At 39.2% G+C, this 24110-nt stretch overlaps 1 protein-coding gene across 4 annotated transcripts in view; it reads left to right on the top strand.

The window, feature by feature from the left end:
* CPED1 (cadherin like and PC-esterase domain containing 1) overlaps positions 1-24110 on the top strand; it is a 251594-nt gene that overhangs the window by 15151 nt on the left and 212333 nt on the right. For all 4 annotated transcript variants that reach the window (XM_033098799.1, XM_033098798.1, XM_033098801.1 and 1 more), the window contains one exon: positions 12064-12247. In XM_033098799.1, the coding sequence (XP_032954690.1) occupies positions 12064-12247 (184 nt within the window). The remainder of the gene's footprint in view (positions 1-12063; positions 12248-24110) is intronic.

The raw sequence follows: 24110 nt of genomic DNA, 5'->3' as shown, positions 1-24110 counted from the left end.
CTGTTGGCCATCTGTATGTCCTCTTTAGAGAAATGTCTTTTATGTCCTCTGCCCATTTTTAAAATTGGGTTGTTTGTTTTTTTGGTGTTGAGTTGAATGAGGTTTTTTTTTTTTTTTTTTTTTTTAAATAAATTTTGGATATTAACCCCTTGTCAGATATATCATTGGCAAATATCTTCTCCCATTCAGTAAGATGTCTTTTTGTTTTATTGACGGTTTCTTTTGCTGTGAAAAAACTTTTTAGTTTGATATAGTCCCACATGTTTATTTTTTCTTTTGCTTCCCTTGCCTCAGGGGTATATCAATAAAAATCTTACTGCAGGTAATGTCTGAGAGTTTACTCCCTATATTTTCTTGTAGGAGTTTTATGATTTTGGGTCTTACATTTAAGTCTTTAATCCATTTTGAATTTATTCTTGTATATGGAATAAGAAGGTGGTCCAGTTTTCTTTTTTTCCATGTGTCTGTCCAGTTTCCCCAGCACCATTTATTAAATTGATTGTCTTTCCCCCAATGTATATTTTTGTTTTATTTGTCATAGATTAAATGACCATATAGGCATGGCTTTATTTCTGGGCTCTGTTCTGTTCATTGATCTATATGTCTGTCTTTATGCCAGTACTGTTTTGATTACTATAGCCTTGTAGTATGATTTGATGTCAGGTAGTGTGACACCTCCCACTTTGTTCTTATTTTTCAATATAAATTTTGGTTCAATGTAAAAAAATGTTTCCATATAAATTTTAGGATTATTTGTTCTAGTGTTGTGAAAAATGTTGTTGGTAATTTGATAGGGATTGTGTTGAATCTATATATTGCCTTAGGTAGTATAGACATTTTAACTATATTAATTCTTTCTATCCGTGGCATATATGTCTATTTCCTTTGCCAGGTTAGGAAAATTTTCAGTCATTATTTCTTCAAATAGGTTCTCAATTCTTTGCTTTCTCACTTCTCTTTCTGGTACCCATATGATGCGGATGTTGTTATGCTAGCAGTTGTCCCAGAGGTCTCTTGAATTATCCTCATTTTTTTTAAATTCATTTTTCTTTTTGCTGTTCCAATTGTATGTTTTATGTTACTTTGTCTTCCAATTTGTTGATTCAATCCTCTGCTTCATCTAGTCTGATTCCTTCTAGTGTGTTCTTCATTTCAGTTATAGTACTCTTCACTTCTGACTGGTTCTTTTTTGTGGTTCCTGTGTCCTTTTTATGCTTGCAGTCTCTTTGCTGAAGTTCTCACTAAGACCCTTGAGCATCCTTATAACCAGTGTTTTGAACTTTGTCTCTGGTAAGTTGCTTGCCTCCATTTCTTTTAGTTCTTTTTCTGGAGTTTTCTCCTGTTCTTTCATTTGGGATGTATTTCTTTGTTTCCTCATTTTGTCTGCCTCTCTGTGTTTGTTTCTATGTATTAGGAAGATCTGCCATGTCTTCCAGTCTTGGCTGGGTGGCTTTATGTAGTAGGTGCCTTGTTGTGCCCAGTCTCCTTGGTCACCTATGCTGCGTGCTCCAGGAGTGTCCCTTGTGTGGGTTGTGTGTGCTCTCCTGTTATGTTTGAGCCTTCATTGCTATTAGCATGTCATTCGGTGGGACTGACCCTCGGGCTGACTGGCTGTGAGGTTTGGCCATCTCCACAGCTTATGGGCTGTTGTGCAGGAGGCTTACCACACTGAGTGGGATTTTCCCCAGTGGGTTCTGGTGCCTGTTGAGACTGTCCTTTGTGTATGCCGCTTGTGGGGCTAACTGAGTAGTGCTCAGCTGTCATCTGAAGCCAACTTTCAAGTATGTTGGCTCTGGGGCCTGTGATTGACTAGGGACTACCTGGTAGGAGCTACAAAGCAATCCACAGTTGGTCACTGCCTGTTCTAGACCTGGAGGCACATGGGAGAGGCCACATTGCGAGGATGTCTGCCACCAGTACCAGGTCTAGGGTAGCTCCCCAAAAAGCCAGGACACACTGAGGCCTGCTGCTGGTCACCAGCTCCCATAAAGTTCCGCCACCAATAAAGCCTTGTGCTCTATGGAGTTGGGTGTGACAGGATCTCAGTGAGTCAGCAGGGTGGAGCAAGCAGAGCTTATCCGACCAATCAGATTCAGCTTTGGCCATGGGCATGAGGAAAGATGGCTCCTGACTGCTGGCTGCATGGGAGAAGGACCCCACACAGGAAAAATGGCAACTATCTTCCAGCCCTTGCCAGAAGCCACATACCCCGTGTGTCTTCAACGCCACCGCCTCCTCCCCGCCCCTGAGTCACTGTCCCTCCACTGGAGCCCAGGGTGAGTGCCTGTGAGCAAGTCTGTGTGAGCCGTTTAAGAGGATGTCTGGGTTTCCTGCAGCCTTCTGTTCCACCCAGACGGTCGGAATCCCCAGGTTTTCACAGCCAGATGTGGGGGCTCCTCTTCCCAGCACCAATACTCTGGGCAGGGGAGGCTTGTGTGCAGATCAGGTCCCTCATTCCTCCAGGGAGACACTCCACGGTGGAGATATCCCTCCTGGTTCTCATCAGCCTCACAGAGGTTTGGGGCCAGCCCGTTTCACGCCTCAGCTCCTCCTACCAGTCTCGACATGGCTTCTTCTTTATATCTCTAGTTATAAAACTTCTTTTCTGCCAGACTTCAGATGGTTCTCTAGGTTGACTGTTCCATAATTTAGTTGTAATTCTGATGTGGTCTCGGAAGGAAGCAGGTGTTTATCTATTTCACCGCCATCTTGGATCGTTCTCTCTATGTGTTTGTTCACAGTCAGAATTCTCAGTTCAGCTGCATTTGGAATCCTTCATTGCTGACAGAGGGGCTATATATTTTCGAATGTTTTTATCTTCACTGTTTGAGTCTCCTTTGATCCTTACAATAGCATCGAAAGTAAGATGGAAGGTTGGTGCTCCTTTGCAGGTGAGGAAAGTGAAGTAAATCAAGTGGAATATAAGTAGTGTCAGCAGATAGTGAATGGAGGTGAGAGGTAGAGAAGAGACCCAGGACTCAGAGGCATTGGGCTATTGCTGGCAAAGCCAGGAACTTAGATTCAGTCTCTGGCATCTGTGAAAATGCTCGGTAGATTGTATAATTCTTAGGTATTGATATTGTTGTAATGACCCCAGGGGTCTCTCCTTTTTTTCATGTTGCCTTTGTATGAACTTACTATTTTAGGGCTAAATTGCTGAATTAACTTGTTGTTTTGGCATCAGGGGACAGAGACTTGCTATTACTTTAACATTTTTCAAAAGAACAAGGTCTGTCCTTGTGCTCTGCTTGGTTTTTCATAATTGTTAGTTGTCAAGTTTGTCTTTTCTTCATTATGGATGTCCTTTACTGGAGACATGTGATAAGATTCAAGGGGCTGAGAGCATTTATCTAAATGCTCTAAAACCAGCAAATGCCCTCAGGACTTGAGGAGAGGAAGAAAATAACTTCCTCCTTGTAGGTTCTCTGTGTGTATCTGGGAGGACAGGAAGGTGAAGGGGGAGGGGCAGAGAAAGAGGAAGGCAGAGGAAAGGAGAAGACACAAAATAAGGACACCCGAAGTGATTTGTATTTACTCCAAAAGAGGAAGCAAAATCAATTGGGCCAAAAGAAAAAGCAATCTCCATTCTTTCCTGATGGCATTTAAAGCTTTATCTTATTTTTAAAGATACCTTGAAGGAAGCAATCATGACCACCATCTCCCAGCTATCCCCCTGTGTTTATAATTTCAGTTGAGTCTTTGTTATGTCTGTAAAGTTACAGCAAATAGTAAACTGATGACCCACATCTGTGCATTGTGGGTGGCACCTCAAGGAAAATTAGTTCGAGGAAACGCCTCCAGAGAAGGCTGGAAAAGATCCTTAATATGACTTTCAAAACAGCTAGAAAAGAGAAAAAGAAAAATTGGGGAGAAGCAGAGAAGGGACTCTAAGTTCCTCCAAGTTGGTTCAAACGGAGGAGCATCTCATGGGGGGCAAGCTAGGCAGTCAGGCACGACGGCCAGGCCTGAGAAGGCAAGAAGTCCCAGCAGGAGACTCTAGATATGGACTCAGGAGAATGCTGCTCAGGCTTTTGGTTGTGTTCATTTCACCCTGTCTCCAGGATTCCTGCTCTGTGGTGAGGGTTGGCCTGAGGAAGGAACGAGCAGCACAGTTGAAGCAAAGCCCAGCATGACTGTGGATGGGCTGGAGTTTGAGGAGCTAAGAAGCAAGTCTGCCTTTTTTTTTTTTTTTCCTGACTTGCAACTTGCTGTCCTTTATTCTCTCGTCTTCTCCTTTGCCTGGGTTCACAAGCTGTATACTGTGTCCCCCTTTTAGAAGGACACAGTGTGGTTCTAGGCTGTGAATGAGGAGAATGGGCATTAAACATAGAGATGACTTAGCAATTCTCAGGATTTATCTTTAGAGTCTAGGCTTAATATATTATAGATGTGATGTTTTCTGATAAGCAAACATCATGGTATATCCTTTACACGTCAGTCTTTCAGATGTTCCCAGTGTGCTAAGGCAACTTGGCATTATTTGTCATGAAACATTTTCTAGCCTAGGATAGCCATGTCAGGGTCACTCCTGCTGCTCTCACCTGCTTCCCCCTTTTGTGCTGGGCTCTCATTCTCATAGTCCGCTTACTGACTCCCTCTCTATGTAATATCTTTGCAGCAAATCTTTTCTTTGGGATTTTTCTCTCCACTCCTGGAACGTTTTCACTGTCTGTACTTACCTCTCTCTCAGTCACTCATACTGTGCCTTGACTCCCGTTGCTGCTTTTCCTTACTCCTTCTCTACCAAACCAGGCTCTACAGTGCTGTACTTACTGTGCCCACCCTCCCAGTACCGTCCTCCCCTCCCTACCACCACCACAATCCCCCCTGTCTGATGAGATACCTCCTTGGGACAGGTCATGTCTCCCTCTCATGGCTTAATCATTCAGGTCAACTGAGTGCTTCCTTTTCTTTCTTTCTTTCTTTCTTTCTTCTTCTTCTTCTTCTTTTTTTTTTTTTTTAAGAAATCTCTTTTCTGTATTATGGGAATGGTGGCATTCCCTAGGAATGGTGGCATAGTTCCTAGGAAATCTTGTAATTTAGGTTGTAAAAGTCTGGTTCTCTGGAATTTTATCAGAAATTCTGGATGGATCAGAGGGTACTCATCCATCCAGAAAGCAAAACAAAACAAAAACAACCCTTCCCTATAGTATGTCCAGTTTTCCTCATCGCCTCTCTCTGCTATGGCTTTTAGAGAAAGGAGTCAAAGTTCATCAAGTTGGACCGAGGTGGAAAGACCAGTGTAAAGTTACCAACTTTTAAATTCCCTGCTGCTCACTAGGTCTCGGTTTCCTACTAGCTACTTAAGAAGATAATAAGTAATGTTGTACTACCTCTGCTTTTACCCTCATTGCCAGTTATGTCTTGTTGCCTACCTGACCATATTTACCATTCATAATAAAAAAATACTTTCTGTTTTAATTTCTCTCCTCATTTTTTCTCTCCCTTTAAGAATTGTCTTCTCTCTTTTTTGTTTTCATACATAACATTCATAACACAGGCAAGAAGAGCACTATGTGATCTAAGAGAGCTCCTGGGTTATTCTTGAACACTCTATCCTCACCAGAGCTCTCATCTCTGCTGGAACTTACCCTACATGATTCATTAATTGTTTATCACTCTTCCTACTAAAACGTAAACTCACTGAAGGATAGAACTTTGTCAGAGTTCTTCACTGTCATATCCCTCAGAGCCTAGAACCGTGCCTGTCACATAGAAAATGTTCAAAAATGTTATATAGATGAATGAATGAGTAAACATTGAGGAAGAGCCCCTGGCAGAGAAGGGGAGGGAATATGAAGGACCCAGGAGAAGGAGCTAAAGATGGATCAAGTTGTCAGGGATTTGAGTGTGGAAATAGGGAGAAGGTTTGTTGCCTGGGGGTGGGGAAGGGAAGGTTGTGAAATCTGGGGAATAAATAGAGTGAGAATAATCTGGAGATAAGAGGAGGACAGGGTTTCTTCTATGGAAATAAGAAGAAAAGAGGAAATGTTAGTTCTCCAATAGCCTATAGGCTTGCCAAAACAGAGGTGGTGAAACTCTTTGTGTTTCCTTCTAATAGTGCTAATTTCATCTATGAATGGGGAGGCAGTTATCTGTAGAAATAAGAGATACCGTATTTCCCCGAAAATAAGACCTAGCCGGACCATCAGCTCTAATGTGTCTTTTGGAGCAAAAATTAATATAAGACCTGGTATTATATTATATTATATTATATTATATTATATTATATTATATTATATTATACCTGGACTTATAGTAAAATAAGACCAGGTCTTATATTAATTTTTACTCCAAAAGACACACTAGAGCTGATGGTCCAGATAGGTCTTATTTTCAGGGAAACATGGTACCTGGAGAGTGGGAAAGTTTTGTCACTATAGAGAATGTGAGAAAGAATTGACCAGAGAAGCATACATAGCAGAATGGTCTGGGAAGCCCAAAGACTGAATTGGCTTTGCCAACAGAATCTGCCCAGCTGGGTACTTTTCTTCAGCAGCTCTCAGCAACTCCAGCCCAGGCGCTGGACAGGCAGGCTGCGGAGATCTTCCTTGGGTCTCTCAGCTCAGTTTCCATAACATCCTATTCCTCCTGATTTACCTGGCTTGTCCTGGCTTCTTCTAATTAAGGAGTTGCTTATATCTGCTTTCTTTGATGGGCTGCCAGCTCTGTCAGGGCAGAGACTTGCCCGTCTTGTTTACTGCTGTATGTCTAACTCTTCCATGCTTGAGGTTTTGCCATGTGAATATGATGGAAGTACAGTGGAGAAAGGAAATTTAACCTATTGGGTAGACAGTGGGATGTTAGACCATGGAATCTGAGGGGGAGAGAAAGAAGGTGAAAAATGAGGGGAAAGACCCGTGGTTGAAGAACTGATGCTTCGGAAATAAATGAGAAGAGCTGGCAATAAATGACTAATTATAGACTGGAATATCTCATTTTGTAGTTCAGAGGGCTCTTGGGGGGCCAGAGTCCAAGATAGAGCCATTGGAGTGGGCGGTTGCATTGACATAGAGGAGATCATTATTGGGAATGAAGAGGCCATGGATATTTTATGTTTGAATACAAATGTTGAAGCCTCCACTGATGTTTTTTTACCTAATAATTAAAGGGCATGCATGTGTTTACAAAGAAGGAATTCATATTTTAATTCACTTGCTCGTTCATTCATTCATTCATTCCCTCTTATTTAGAACCTGGTAATAAGCTGTATGTACAACATTGACCAGAATAAACAATCCTAGGCCCTCATGAAACATACAGACTTGCAGGCGAGGCAGACTTTAAACAAATTACATATAATTATAAATTGTGAAGAGTGCCAAAGGGAAGATTATATTGAGGAAGAGGTAAAGACAGATTTTGGCAATGGCTATTTGAATGAGTACCATTTTATCAAAGCTATATTGAGGATACATTTTTTTTTAATATTCAAACTTGATGGCTTTCTTTCTCTATTATTTGTTTAGACCTTACATAGAGCTATAGATGAGCAAACTTATCTTGAGTGTCGGGATGGCCCTAAAGTACAGTTTGGGAGTAATCAGAAGGTGCTTACTGTTATGGAGTGCTTCTCCACTTGAGGTGTGTGATCATCCCATGATGGGCTTGAGATTCAGCTGAGTCATCTATGAGAAGAAGACAGTGGTTCACTAAATATTCATTAAAGTAGGGAACATTCACAAGAGGCTCTGTTTGCATTTCCAGGAAACTTGTGGTTTAAACTCCTGCAGTTATAAATAATTTTAAAGTAGAAGACGTGTAAGATATACGTCCTAGCAAACTTCATTCATACTCTCTTGAATTCTCTAAAATAAGTATACATTTCACCAATGGAAAACAAAATCTGTTTTATTTTTATAGTGGAAAAATTAAAACATAATTCACAGTGTTAGGTACTGCAATATTTATAGAATGCCAAAAATCTAGACCAGCAACTAATTTGAATTTTAGTTATATATGACAAACATGTGAGGTCTATTATGTATTTGTATTTGAGCATCAAAAGATGTCATAAATACATGGCTACTTTAATAAATCCAGGGGAAAAAATTTCTGTTGTGTGGGGAAAAAACACTAATTTTATTTTTCATTCCTACTATATTTTGAGGAGCTGCATTTCTTGGTTTTCTGGTGAGTCTTGGTGAAGACTTTTTAATAATATAAGTAGCTGACAAACATAGTACTTTTATATTCAAAGTTTTTTTTTACTGAAATTCATTATTTTGCTAAATATTTAACTATTTTTGTCATTCTTGCTACTCTTTGCAATTCTACTGAAATAAATTTCTTAGTACAAATTTTCATCCCTTTCTGCTCCCAATAGTCCATGGTAGTATTTATAACAAGGACTTTTACATATTGCAGAAAAGGATGCTTGCATTCATTCATTCAAAAAATATTTATTACGTGCCAATAGTATTCTTAGGTTGGGGAAACAAAAGTGAACAACACAGGTAAAAATATGTGCTTTCATTTAACCTTCTTTTATGGCGTATAGAGACAGACAATAAACATAATAAATAAATAAATTATATTTTTGCATTAAAAAGTAATGAGTACTACAAAGAAAAGCATATATAAGGTATATATGCTTATAGTTTATTGTAGAAATGTTTTTTATGACAGAGACCAAGCTACATTCATTTAAAAGCTTACAGAATTCCTAATGTAAAAACAGAGTTACAATATAGCATTGATTATTATTCAAATTTATTCATATATATTTAACATCATTTATTGGTAGGGCACTGCGTTGCACACTTTTTCATAGAAACTTGATTTAATTCCCACTACAACCTCATGAGGTAGGATTTGTTACTACACATGTGAAAAACCTCTAATGAGGAGAGACTAAATAACTCTCCCTAGTGGATGAAGCAAGCATGTGTCAGAGCCAGAATTCAAACCCACATTTTTGATTTCCATTCCTCCTCTTTTCTTACTCTGCACTGCTGCATGGAACATTCCAAGTAGTTTATTTTATTACAACATTGTAGCCCTTGCTTTATCGAAGGTGGTATAAGATTTCAGATTTTGAAGTCCTTCCAATAAAAATAGTAAGTGTTCTGTTAATAAAACAGCTTTCACACATTCTAGCAAAGTGATTTCTGAGGGAATATTCTACCCATCTCTCAAGAAGGGAGAGAAGAAAGTGACCCGAGAGTTCAGGGTATTGACATCCAGTAGTGCTCATTCTTTTCTAAATTTTCGTCAGTAGGATTGCAAGTCTCCAGTTTAGTTGTAGTGGCGGCCAGGTTAAACGGATCCTTCCACTAAAAATATATCTTCAGAATTGTAGAGTAATCAGGAGCTATTATTTCCAAAAGTGCTGCTCTTGGCATTTGATAATCCTGCATTTGCTGGTGCGGTTGACAGAACTGTTTGCAGAGTTTTTACTTCACTTAGGCAGCAGTGTGTGCACCTGTTGTGGGACCAGCTAAAACTGTTCTCGCTCTTGGTATTGGGCCATTCTGCTGATCCAGTGTGTTATAAATATTACAAGGATGGGGCTGCTTGTACAGCAGGATAATACAACATAATTTGACTAACGAGCTCGTCTCCTATTTAGTCCCAGTAGTCCGAGAAGTGAGTTAAAACTTCAGTCTGTGTCATCTAGGTTATTATAAAATATGGCCAGTAATTATACTTTATTTAGAATAAAGATATACTGGTAAGGGCTACATCTCTCTTGCTTAAGCTGATCCTGGTGGGGGGATCAGGACGGATGGTATCTTCCTAAATAATAATAATTTCAAGTTGGAAAGTCGTCTCCTCCTATGAGATCACTGCTGCACTTGAGCCAGCTGCAACGGACAGGCGCATCCTGTGATTACGTAAGAGAAGAATGTGAGAAGGAACTGGGCACTGTGCATTTCGCTTGAGTGACATCGATATATTTGGAAGCATCTGTCTCTTCCTTCCATCTAGGTGGATGTTTTGGCCTCCAATGGGCTACTGGTTCCCAATAACTACTGTGTCCAAAGCCTCAACCTGTATTTGGGGTAAAATACACCTTCTTAAAAATTTGTCATACCAAACTATTACCACATTTACTGGGGAATCATGTCCCAATGTGCCGTTAAATTCATGAGTGTAAGTAGTTTCAGTACCAACAAACTGCAATATCCTTTAACACAGAAAATGCCAAATCAGTCATGTTTTATACCAAAATACCATGCATAGAAAGTGCGATTAGTGGGCACTGTGTTCCTTTCCATTATATACCCGTCGGATATGTATTAAGCACCTATGTTAATACGTGCCAGACAGAGCTCAGAATCAGAAACAAGTTTTCCTGACTCTGCTTTACGATCTATTATTATTATTATTATTTAAAAAACATATATACAATGCTTCATGTATGCCAGGCACAGTTCTAAGCACTTTACGAATACTAACTCCTCAAAGTATTTTTCTGGGTCACACAAATAGTGTTTGTGGAGCCTGGGGTTCGAACCCAGCAGAGTATGGGTACAGAGTGTGTGTCCTGCACTACACTACACTTTGTCTGTTATTTCCAGGTTGGGTCCAGAGTGTGTGTCCTGCACTATACTACACTTTGTCTGTTATTTCCAGATAGCAGTCGTTTGCATGCAATGAAACATAGGATATAGTTCCTGCCCTCAGAAGGTTTACAATCTAAATCTGTTTCTTCATTCTTTCCATACTTATCTTCAAAGATCTAGACAGAGCACTGCAGCTCATTAATTTACTAGATTGCTTCATTTATGAAGTATGCACAATGTGTGCTGGAGATGCCTGGACAATGCAGGCTGCCTGTTAAGGAGCTCACATCAGGAGCAGAAGCAATTTCATAAGTGCTCATGGAAATTTTACATTTCCATTAAAAGTTTCCCAAAAAGATATTGTTTGATTGGAGTTTGCTAGATGGTTGAATGGAGAGAAGAAGGAATTACAACTGAAGGCACAGTGGTATGTGTAGGAAGGAGAAGGGTGGGGTCAGGAATGGAAATGATGAAGAGATTGATACGACCAGAGACCCAGAAAATAGCATTTAACTCAGTTTGAATGGCCTTCTATGCCTAGATAAAGCTGTGGAATTGATTCTATCAGTAATGGGAAATAATGAAGAAATTCAAATAGTGGCAAGACATGGTACATATTGTGTACGTAAAGTGGACAATTGGAGTCAGAGCTGCCACTAAAAGGAATTTGTATTCTCCGTTTTGCTATTTATCTTTTCCCCCTCATCTTCTGCCTCTAACCTCTTTGTCCACTCTTCTTCAACCTCTTCTATTTTTTCCCCCGACCCCCATCCAATCTCATCCCTTCTTCCAGTAATAACTTTATCAAGGTTTAATCTCGTTTTCAGGAAAACACCCAATATCTGCCATTGAAACATAATGAGTGTCATCATTCTTTCTAGTTGTCAATGAGAAAATTCCCTTTTGTTAATGGAATTTCAAACATTTTGAGAAGGAGGAGTATTTCTTTGGAGGACAACATTGACAGGAGAACCTGAAATGAGGATTCTTTGGTACCTCTCCTCTCCTTGTACTGAGATGCGTTCGCTTTTGCTGTGTTCCAATCGAGAGAAGTAGTAGCATTCTACATGTGTCTCCCAGGGACTCTGCGATCGCCTCTCAGTTCTACCCCTTCCTCCACCTGTCCTCCCAGCATACCATCCATCCTCTGAGTCTGTTTCCTCTACTGTGTTTACCTAAAAAAGAACTGTTATGAGATAATGCAGCTGGAACTACTTTATAAAAGCTCAATGCAGATGAAAGGCATTGCTGTTAATTTATATTTTCAGCTAGAGTTCAGCTCTGTATTTCTATGTATTCCTCTAGGAACTCCGTATTTTAATGGCCTCAAATTTTCATCTTTCTGTAACAGTAAGAAAAATTCAGTTCATCTTTAGTTCTTGCATATGAGGTTGTTGTTGTCCTTGAAAGCCTCTCAGAGAATCTGTCTTTCATGTCTAGAGAAAAACTTCAAGAATAACTTTCTGAATAGCCCCTGATTTGCATTAATGATGTCCTTTAAGAGAAAAGTGCTACTTTTTTTCTCTTGAGTTTTTATGCCTTCTTTCTTTTTCAGATTGAAGAATCAGTTGAGACACACTTTGGCAGCCATGGCAGAAGGGCCATTCTCTACAGGCCCCGTTCCTCCAGCAAAATGGAGTGTCGACTCCACCAGCAGCTTCTCACTCAGCTTCACTACACTGTTGTCATCATTGAAGAAGGACTCAGTGCTGACCTTGGGCTGGGGCTGCTAGAAAAAGGTAAGAGTAAGAAGTAATTACCAAAGTTGCTTGACATAGAATGTTAAGTAATTTCTGGAATGTGCTACTGTCTTCCTCTAAAAATTTCACAAAGACAAATTTTTACCCATGATCAGCTTTCATGTATCATAGGAAACTTGGCTCCTTTGCTACTTCCTCTCAATTTTTCTTTAACTATATGTCTTTATTCCTGAAATTATTTTGTTTATATTTTTGTAGCATTTTGGAGTTGCATAGTTCGTATTTAAATGCTACATAAAAAATGTTTATGTTTATGAGCCCGAAGACATGTTCTGCCCAGCACCAAACTGCTCCATATTTTAAGAAAATTGCCACTTCATCTGTGACTCTAAGTGGGATGTGCTGGAAATTGTTTTAAGAAGCCAGCTTAAATGTGATTCACGGATTGTCTCTAACTGTGAAAAAAGTGTGGCTGTTTATCACACACACAATTATTAGTCAAGGACTTTTATCTCTATCATTTGAAGTGAAAAATCAGACACAAGTTTTTAAACGACTTATTTGAAAAGAGAGTTGAATGGATGATGAGGATCAAAAAGGGCAGTAACAGTAACACCTAACATTTCTTGAGCAACTAACCCTGTGACAGATGCTATGTTGTATTCTGTATTCAGGCTATCATTTAATCCTCACTGGAGCCCCCTGAGTACCCTAAGATTAAGAAATATTAAATCCCCTTCCCAATATTCCAGAAGAGGAAACTGAGGTTTCAAGAGGTGAAAAGACTCACCTGGGATCTTAAACCTGGGGTGAGGGAAGGGCAGGATGTAAACCCTCTTCTTCCAGATCTCACGCTTGTGCTGGTCCTCTTCACCTGCTTGGTGAGCCAGTCTCTATTTTGGTACATTATCCTGCACAACTTTGTCATTATTAGATCTACAAGGAAGTGCAACACTCCTTCATCATGAGCCAATCAGATTTTTCTCCTTAGAGTGACACAATGTATCTATTTTATTTATTTATTTATTTAATTTATTTAATCAAAAGGAAGGGGATAAAAAGGATGTTGAATCAACTGATCTCAGCAGTGGTTTCCTTTGGGAGAGAATAGTCAGATCCTGGTCCCACAATAATATTCATTTTTCATTTAAATTTCAAAAATCTTGCCATCCTCACAGCACTTCTTCAGTTAGGTGTCCCTGTAAGTGCTAGGTTTGTGCTGGTGGATGAAAGAGGCTGGAGGGGCTTTGAGCCATGCTCACCCTCTTCCACAGTCACCTTTTACTATGTTGGCAGTGAAGTTGTAAGCTGCTTAGCTAGCAAAGCTCCCAAGGACCAGAGCCCCCAAAGATCCACTTTGATGAAAAGAAAGGTTTTCCAAGTGTGCAGAGTACAGGCTGTGAGGACGGGTCTGCAGGAATGCCATTTGCTGGTCCCCACCCCCTGGGAGCAATAAGGAAGTCGAGAACACTGGGCTTTGGAAGCAAATGAGAAAAATAAAAGGCAAGATGAAAACTCAGGAATATGAACGAGGGCTGAAAAGAAACTTTAGAAACCTCAGTGGGGTAGGTGCGAAGGACCAATCGAAAGTTCTAGAATATCCATAAACGATATTGTCAGAAAACGGTTTATCAGAATAGGTGTTAAGAAAAGATATAATCTCCCTCTCATCCCACACGATATTTTAGCCTATCACTAAACCAGATGGCTGCCTGTGTAACGACTGCCCGCATGTCCCATGAGCCGTGCCCCTGAGACACCCTTGTAACTCACCACGACTGTGTCCGATTCCTGTGTTCTCCGCCTCTTTGGTGCTGCTACAGACTGCATGGGTACAACATGGATTATCTGTGCATTTTAACTCCAATTCAGTTTCAATTTTCTCCCATTGCAAAACAGAGGAAATAAGTCTCTTCTCTCCCTTGATGTCCTTGGGTCAGTTTCATAAGAAAAAGGAGGATTATTTTGCAGCTTCCAAATATCAAGAAAGTGCAATGACAGCCTGCAGGTAATAGAATCTGGAGGCCAAAAGGGTTGTTGGGCCCAGTAGCATAACTAGATGGTGTCACCAGAATTTGTCACTGTAAATACTCATTTGGCTCCTCTTCCCCACATTCTCTTGGCTTTTAAACCATCCACTTTCTAACTCTTTCTTGGTATTCTTTTCCTCTGCATAATAAGATATTATTCCTGGATAGGCCTCAAGAAAGGATAGCAGATTCACAAGTACGGGAAATTGACTTTTTTGTTTGTTTTTCACTTTATTTTGTAGTTTTCACCGAGAACAATGTGTATCGAACACCCGAAATAAAAAAGCTCTGTGACTGCAATCTAACACATCCTTGATTATCTAGCATAGAGGGAAAAAAGAAAAAACACCTTTTTATTGCAGCTTATCTGCCATGGCTACAGATTTAACTTGCAAATTATGCTTGAATTGAGGCCCTTAAGACAAAAAATATTATGCAGAAATTTGATTCTGGTAAAATTTGTTTTGCTTTAGTTTCACATCTTCACTACACGCTTCTTTTACTATTTGTGTAGCACCAGAAGCTATGACACCTTACTGGTCCATTTTTACTAAGTGCCAAGGTGCAGACTTGACATATTTATGAAATACGTTCTTGGGCATAGGAAATTAAATAGAAAATGCATTTTTGCTGTTCTACCTATCCATTCCGCCTGCATTCCTTTCCTCTCCTGACTTGACCCAACCACTTCTGCTGACCTCTTTTACACCATGCTTTGAAGCACAGGTGGCCTCCTTCCAGCTTGGGGGGCCCCTCTTTTTTTTTTTTTTTTTAACCTTTTAAGGCCAGAAACGGATAAAAATTAGAAAAAAATAAAGAGTCATGGGGCAGGCAGGCAAATTCCACTATTAAGTAATCTGTTCTTGTAGAGTAACATTAGGACTTTGTATTATATTTAGTTTTCCTACTACTTCTTTAGTAAACATTTATTGAAAAGAAAAGTAGGAGTCTCAGGTTCTGTTAGAATATGGTTAGTTCCATTCTAGTGACATAACAGAACTTGGTGGCTCTATTGGGAAGGACCATATAGGGCTGTAGCTATATGACCTTAAGCAGCTAACGTTTTCTGAACCTTAGTTCTCTTATCTGTTAAAGGCAGTCATGGTGTTTACTGCACAATAGTATGTGGTAGAATTTAATCACTTTGTCCACCCACATCAGAGTTCTGGGAGGAGACAAAGTAAAACCCAGCCAGTATTTTTCTCATTAAATAGTCTGGGATTGAGGCCCAGAATTTTATATGTTAAAAGCGGAAACAAGTAATTCTGATGTGTAGTCCAGCTTGGGGAGCACTGTCCTAAGGGATATACTATTGGTTCGAGGAATAACAATCGTTAGAGTTAATTTTGGGAATAAAATGATGTAAAAGTCAGTTTGCTATAATGCCATTGCACTACTTAAGATTTAACTGTATAGGTATTTACAAGCATTTCATCTTGAAGCTGAATTTGCGAACGGTAAAAGGACAATTGTCTTTGGATTTAGTCCTACAAAATTTAGCACAAAAGTACAGCATGTACTTTTATGGTCCTTCAGTCCCTTGCTTTGGAAAAATATATCTTATATGTCTGCATTTGTAAGAACATATAATTCTTCAAAGAAGAGATAGAACCACCAACCAATTATTTCCTTTCCTAGATCTAGGTATTATTTAGTAAATCAGTGCTTTAGTACATGGAATAGAATAGTGGCCTAAAAGAGAGTAGATGTTTTCCAGAAGTTCTTACTTGGATGTTAACTTAACATCCACGTAGTATGTGGTCTGAGAGTATGATTCAGTAGATTTTATCATTGGATACAATTATTTATGTACACTTGAAGGGTACTACATACTTAACAATTTTCTATCCACTTCTGAATGCGTCTTGCACTTTTAAATAAAATGTTTTCTACAGTCCGCATGAAAAACAAATGCCAAATCACTATCACAGCTACAGATTTGGAGTCACTCTTAGGGTTTGAAATTGCTCTTGTTTTTATAACTTGGGGTTTTTATATGGAATGTTTTATGAAGAAAGACAAAAAAGTGAAAGATCATATCAATTTTCTTGCCAGGTGTTGGCAATAGATGTGGCCCATTGGCCAAATCCACCCAACGCCCGTCTTTGTAAACAAAATTTTATTGGAACGTTGCCACACATTTGTTTTCCTACTGTCTCTGACCACTTTTATTCTACAACAGCAGGGTTGAGTAGTTGCAGCAGAAACTATACAGCACTAAATACCTAAAATGTTTATTATTGGACCCCTTACAGAAAAAGTTTGCTGACACTTGTATCTACACTAATTCTGTCATTTGATCCCTTACCAAACTGGTGATTAAATTCTGGGACTGAGATAGTTTAATTTTTTACCCAAACCTCATTCAAAAAGGATTTGATGGTTTATAAGAAAACACATAATTTTTAAATTTCTAAAATGGAAATATAAAAACAGAGCTCAAACTGGATATGGATATCTTAGCTGTCGTAATTTAGGCTTAATTTTGGCTTTGAGATTTGGAGTTCCTAGAGTTACAGGGAAAGAATATAAGATTTACTCCCAGGAAGAAGGGAGCTTTCCTGTTCCTTCCCCTAATCTCTCACATGCCCAGGTAGTGTGTTTAAAACAACTTTCTCAAAGTGATTAAATAGACAACACTGTGTTTTGTAATGGGTCAAGACCAGAGCAACATTTCCATTACAAATGAATGGATGTCATATCACGGTTCATATAGCGACATTCTAAGATGAGCTGAGAGTATAACATTACAGCACCGTATAGTGAAGGCAGGTCTGTGAGGGCTAGTTAGGACCATGGTAAATAATACTTACTGATGTTCGTATTGACATTACACTTGATATCTTGTATCCTGGAGAATGGGATTTTAAATAATGTTGCTTCACAGTCTTTTTTTTCCTCCCTAACAAGGACACTGTAATTTACCCAATAGTGTTCTCTAGAAGCGCTATTGAAAGACAATAGCGTGAGAGATAAGATCACTACTTCTTGTTATGGGGAATATATTTAAAAAAAGAAAAAAGCCTATTTCCTTTCCTGTTTATAATAGATTTTGTATTTATATTCGCTTGCACTCTTAAAAAATGCCCAACACATCTATGTATCATTTGAAATTTAGTCTAACTTTGAAGGTTTATTTATAATGGCTACTTGCCAAAAGCTGTTTCTGAAGTTTGTATGGAAAAGAAACATCTACTACAGACCAATCTTCTGTAATGAAAAGCCTATTTCAGATTTTTCTGTAGTTTATTTCTATTCAAAAAGAAGCTATAAGGAAGTTGAGGTTTAAATTGCCCGTAAGTAAGAAGAGCTTCACTACAATAATCACTTTCTTGTCGACGTAATAGACTGGTAATTAATTAAAAAGGATCAACTTTGGAGTAAGTAAGATTGAACCTGGGTCGGAGTCTGGAATGTCCCCTTTCTGTGGTCACATAACCTTGGGCAAGTAAGTTACTTACTCTCTCAAAGCCTGGCTTTTCTCTTCTGCAAATCGATTGTTTGGCTTGTTCTGTGAGTAGTACATGGTAGGCACTCCCAAAATTGGAGAGAGTATTGTTACTACTGTCAGGAACTACTGTGTTTCCCTGAAAATAAGACCTAGCCGGACAATCAGCTCTACTGCGTCTTTTGGAGCAAAAATTAATATAAGACCGGTACTATATTACATTATATTATATTATATTATATTATATTATATTATATTATATTATATTATATTATATAGACCGGGTCTTATAATATTATATTATATTGTATTGATGTAAAGACAATATAAGACCCAGTCTTTAATATAATATAATATAATATAATATAATATAATATAATATAATACCGGGTCTTATATTAATTTTTGCTCCAAAAAACGCCTTAGAGCTGATTGTCTGGTTAGGTCCTATTTTTGGGGTAACACGGTAGTTACAGAAAGGAGGTTGTGAAAATTCCTTTGCGTGGAAATACATTTAAAATGAGTTCTGGATGAAGTAACCAGACGATGCTGCTGCTGGATATTTTAGAATACAGTTTTTTTTATTTTATTTTATTTTATTTTATTTTATTTTATTTACCATTTTTCTTTTTTTTTTCTTTTTTTTTTTTAATTTATTTTTAATTTATTGGGGTGACAATTGTTAGTAGAATTACATAGATTTCAGGTGTGCAATTCTGTATCACATCATCCATAAGTCACACTGTGTGTTCACCACCCAGAGTCAGCTCCCCTTCCATCACCATACATTTGATCCCCCTCACCCTCATCCCCCACCCCCCAACCCCCTTACGCTCTGGTAACCACCAAATTACGTTCCCCAGATTAATTTTCAAACCCCGTGGCCATCCTGTGGTCACCGACTGCCCTCCAATCCCCTCACCTTCCCCCCCACCCCCCACCCCTCCCGCCCATCTAGCAACCCTCAGTTTTTCCTCATTGTCTCCCAAACTGTTTCTGATTAGTTCATTCACTTATTCTTTTCTTTAGAATCCGCAAATAAGTGAGATCATATGGTACTTATCTTTCTCTGTCTGACTTATTTCACTTAACATAATGTTCTCTAGAATACAGTTTTAGGTGTTTTCAGGGTACTCTGTCTCAACTTACATGTTCTCCTTGAAAGGTCTGGGTTGTAAACACTCATAAAATCCCAACACACAGTTTCCGGGTTCATTCCAGTTGGAAAACAAAAAATCCCTCACTTTCCAAAAGCCTGTAAGTTCCTTGAGGTCAGGGATCGTGCCTGTTCTGTTTATCCCTTAAAACCATGCCCTCCACACAGGGGCACACCATACATATTTGTATTGCAAATGAATGGATGTCACATGAACAAGTGAAGATGAAATGGTGCACCAATATTTGGGCCCCTTAACTAGTGAACTACCTCAGAGAATTCACATGAAAACTTAATTGATAAACCTTTAATTTTTATATAACTTTAGAGCAACACTGATATCCTACTCATGCTCCAATGTGCTCTTAGAATGAAAATAATGCAACCAAAAATACAGTAGTATAGAAGGCTGATACTTTATACAGCAATGATTCTAGACCGTTGAGGCTTTTAAGTGTGCAGGTCCATTTTTCGGAATTCTTCATTTGCTTTTAAGACTCTTCCTGTCACATATACTGGTGTTACGCAGCCTGTTGGTTTCAGGGACAATGGATGAGTTTAGTTCTATATAGATTTAGTCTCAGGTGCCATGAGCTTTTCATCTGCATGTAGTTAGCAGAACCTGGAGTGAGCAGAGAGGCCAGGGCAGGAGATGAAGATTTGTGGGTTATCTGTTTAGAGGTGATGGTTGAGTAACCAAAGGTTTAATATTCCATAAAACAACGGCACACACAGTGTTATCTAAAAACACTCTCCAATAAATAACATGTGAAAGTGAGTGTATAGCTTTTGCTGCTCTTGAACATAGAAAGCATTAAGGGCCACCCGCCCCATCGTGTCACCTAGGTCCCTTTGTGTTCTCTATGGTAAGCATAGTATAATACTCATTTTATGCTCTTCCAGTCCCTTGCTTTGGAAAAATGTATCATATGACCCAGGGTTTTTATAACGTATACTTCTCTAAAGAAAAAGATAGAAACACCATCAAATGATTGTCTTTCATATCATCCAGGTACTATTTAGCCAGTCATTGTTTTAGTTCATAGAATGGCATAAGAGAGAATAAATGTTTTCCAAAAGTTTTTAACTTGCACTCAGGGTAGAGTCTAAGTAATCTGTAGTTCAAGAGACTCTGACACAGAGCACATGTTATCATTGGGTCAGAATTATTTATGTGTTCTCAAAGAGAACATATTTCTACAGTTGCCGCAAAAAAACAGAACAGCAGCAGGAAGGAGAAAAGACATTGTTCCAATTGCAAAGAACGTTTCTGGGAGGCCCTGCAAGTAGTTGGACCAATATTTTTGTATTCCCACTGTTTAACGGGATTCTTGAGCACAAGATTTATTTGTAGTAACTCTAGAAGGCATAACTAGGACCAATTTATGGATGAACATCGTATCAGTCAGAGTTATCCAGCAATGATGGAACAGCCCATCTCAAAAAGTAGGAAGTGTTGTTGGAACGGAAGCACACTGGGCAGGCTGCTGAGTGAGTTGCTTTATTACTCAGGAGAATGGATAAACTCACCGCCAAAGTCTTTTTCAAATTTGCAGTTCTGTGATGCACTGCAACGTTTACACACACAGAATGAGAGAAAGCAAGACTAGATTTTAAATCTCCGTCATTCTAGGCATTCCTTTTCTTTAGTACTTGCGTTTAGTCCTGTGGGCAGAAGAGAAGAAAGAGGAGCAAAAGAGTGGAGAAATGGGGGTCTGGAGGTTGCACTGGCAGTGGTCCCTTCTGGCTTCTAGTGCACGTCTCTAGCAGACGCTTCTCCTGATCATTTAAAATGAGGGCCTAATGAAGGCCTGCTCGTCTCATTCCCTTTCCCCTCCAGCCCAGCGCCAGCACCCCTGCTGCTTTCCTGAGTTTAATATGCTGTATGACTATTTAGCAGGAAGACAAAAGAGTAAAGGTCACATTTAAAAGGCACAGTGTGTTTTGCCTTGTCAGTATTTCTCCTAGAACACATTTGACATACGTTTTTTATTATGCATGTAATAGGTTTTGGATGGTATCAGAAGTGCTTCTGTGCTTTCAGTTAATCAAACTGGGGTGGGGGGGAAAGAAATCGAATCAAAGAAACTTACAAGCCTGCACCATTCTGTTTTATTGTATCATGACACACAGTAATTGTGTGTTCAGGATTATTGTTATTTTCCTCAGTGCTCATAGAATTACTGATGTATTTATGACCGAACAGAATGTGCTCTGTAATTGGCACACTAGAGCTCAAGGAATGTTTATGTAACCTTAACTCAGCTGAGTTGTTTATACTACAGGGACCTGAGTTCAATTTACTTTAGCTTTTGAAAAAAACGTTCTTATTTATAAAAGTGGAGCTTTGAGTGACCTCCCCGTTCTGATGTTGCTTCTACCCTCCACTGTGCAAAGAGAACAAAAAGCCAGTGTCTCCTTTTTACTCCAAAGAAACTAAACTGCTTCCTTAAGTGAGTTAGTTCTTACAGTTGAAAATGGTAACCAGATGTTTACTGAAATCCCTAGCATTTCTCCTTCAAGCCGAGCTTCTTTCTAATTGTTTGATCTTTTTAAGTTTCATAGAAACCAGATTGGGTATGTGAATTTTCCAAAGCTAGGAAATGTTTAATATAGCTTTGAAGATACTTTCTCTATGCTGTTGTTTTAAATGCATTTTCTGCAACTTTCATTTTTTTAAAAGATGTAGACTTGAAATGTTTACAAGTAATTTATTTCAGGTCATTGTTCTTTTCATATTTCTTTAGAATTGAAAAGACTTTTTTTTTTTTTAAGACATTAGACATTTTTGTTTAATTTTCCAAAGAGTAAACTGTGCTTTGAATGACAGATTTAATTTGTAGAAACAAATCATATTCATATTATATTAAGATGAGGAAAGACTCCAGAGAAGAAAAAGAAGCTGCTTCATGTGGGACCTTTCAAGTGACAGTGTGTGGATTAACTAAAAGGGAGTTTAGGGACTCCAGATATGGTGTGTTTACTACGCTAGTGTATGATCAGATTAAGCTGCTTGAAATATTTTAGACATTTTCTCCAATTTGGGAGGAGTTCGGGAACATCTAACCATATTTTCAAGACTGTTTCTTAATTTTTGTACCACTTCTATTTTCTCCATGTTACAAATATTGTTGCAACTTCCCTAATCACTTCCCTTTCAGACTCGCCTTTCTCCAGTTAAATAGTATTTCCCTCTGGATAGCCTCTATGCCTTTTCGTTTTATTTCTGGTTAAAATTGCTTCCTCCTAACATCTCTTTGTGGATGTCCAAACTACAGTTTGGGAAAAAAGACAAGGAAAAACAGATATTTTTTTACTTAGCAATGTTTCTCCAATTAACCGTCAATAATCTGACTTTTCACCCTCGACGCACGTACACTCCCACTTCCCAAAAGTGTCCTTTCAAAATTTGCCAAAAAACTCCTTTTTGTTACAAAACCCAGTCATTATATTTATGATTGCATTATTTTTGGTACAAGAGCAGATTTGAACATGAAGAGACTATCAGTGTTTCTCAAATTACTGTATTTTGCCGTGTATAATGTGCACCCATATTTTTGGCCCAAACTTTCAGGGAAAAACACCTTTCATTTTAACTGTCCAATAATTTTTTGTAAAAATATCAACTACATCGCTAGTTCCTGCCTAAAGTGTAGGAAGAGAAATGTCGCGCTATTCATCCTGTGGTAACAAAGTCGGGATCGCCTGTCTTATCAAGTCAGAGTCACCTACTCGGTGGACAACAATGCGTTGCTCTTTGTTTCATTTCGTTGAATCGTTGTCCGAAATCACTTTTGTTGCAAGTTCCTCGTAAGTTCAACAAAACCGATTATTGTATTCCAGGGTATTATTCTGCATACAGATATCGTTATTGATTTCTAGAGTTACACTTTTAACTCATAAGCATAAGTAAAAGAATTAAAAACATTTATATAGATACAAAATTAGTACTACCCATGTATGAAATGCATCCTTATTTTTCCCTCACCAATTTGGGCAAAAAAAGTGCACATTATACATGGCAAAATCTGGTATCTAAAAATAAACAATACTATAAATTAAGCTTTAATGTGAATTAATTTGCCTAATTTCACAGTTTCTTTGATCTTACTCTAGCAGTGTGTCTCAGACTTGGTGAGACATATGAACCAGAGTGAAATAAACAACTGTCCTAGCACGAGGAGGTGCTATGGGATCTAGAATTTTCTTATAAACCGTTTTCTCTCTTAACTTCCTCAATACTGCCCTCTCCTGCTTCTCCAACCTTTCTGACCCCTCCTTTTTCATGTCCTTCCTCCAAATATGAGCATTTTCCAAGGCATTTATCCCTAGTCATCTTTCTGCACTTTCCCCTGATACTTCATCAAGAAATTTTTCTACTCTGAAAGTTCAGTTATATCAGGAGATATAACCTTTAAGTAATGTCAAATCCTAATTGCCCCCTCTAGGCAGAATTTTGAGGAAGTCCCCTGTCGTGCGGGGCGGCCTGCAGGGTCTCTGCTTCTGCTCCCCACATAAGAACGCAGGACATGGTGAGGCCAAAAAGGAACACCCACGGAGCCATAGGTAGGGGAGTCATACTACTATATTCTTGCTGGCAGCTGGGTTGGAGACACAGGAACCAGGAGAAACACAATTCTCAACCCTCACTGCACCGCTTGCAGGCTCAGCCACCATCTTCTTGCTAGCCCCCATTTGCTGCTAGTGTAGCCACGGCAGTTATATTAGTGGCCAATGGCTCACTGGTTACAGCTGATGGCCAACCAGCCACAGCTGATGGCTATCCAATCACAGTTGATGGCCATTTACTACCTGAGCCAGCACCTTTCCACGTGAGGCTGAGAGCCTGGAAACTGCTCTCTGGGGCTCTGTCCCCACATCCCCATTTTCAAGGTTCCTGTTAGATGCTCTGATCTGTGTGTCCTCGTACCTCAGCATGTATAAAACAGAACTGTGGTCTTCTACCTCAGCATTATCTGTGGTTCTTGGCCACCACGTTTCTGTTACAGCATTCCCTTCGGCCCTGAAGTGCATGGTCAGGTTCTCACTCCTTCAACCACAGCACACATCAGGCACAAGCTCTGCAAAGAGCGCCTCCTGTCAGCCATGGCTCCACGTTCCTTACAGTTATGGAGCCTGCCTCCTGTGCTGTCACAGTCGTCATTCATATTCTCCCAGCTGCTGGCCTCTTCCTTCTACGACACACCCTGCCCCCATGGCTTCTAGTTTAATATTCCACAAGCACAGATCGACTCACATCACTTCCCT

The sequence above is a fragment of the Rhinolophus ferrumequinum genome, chromosome 26 (assembly GCF_004115265.2).
Source record: "Rhinolophus ferrumequinum isolate MPI-CBG mRhiFer1 chromosome 26, mRhiFer1_v1.p, whole genome shotgun sequence".
NCBI classification, from domain to species: Eukaryota; Metazoa; Chordata; class Mammalia; order Chiroptera; family Rhinolophidae; genus Rhinolophus; species Rhinolophus ferrumequinum.
Note: the sequence above shows the minus strand (reverse complement) of the source record. Positions and strands in the feature narration are given on the sequence as shown.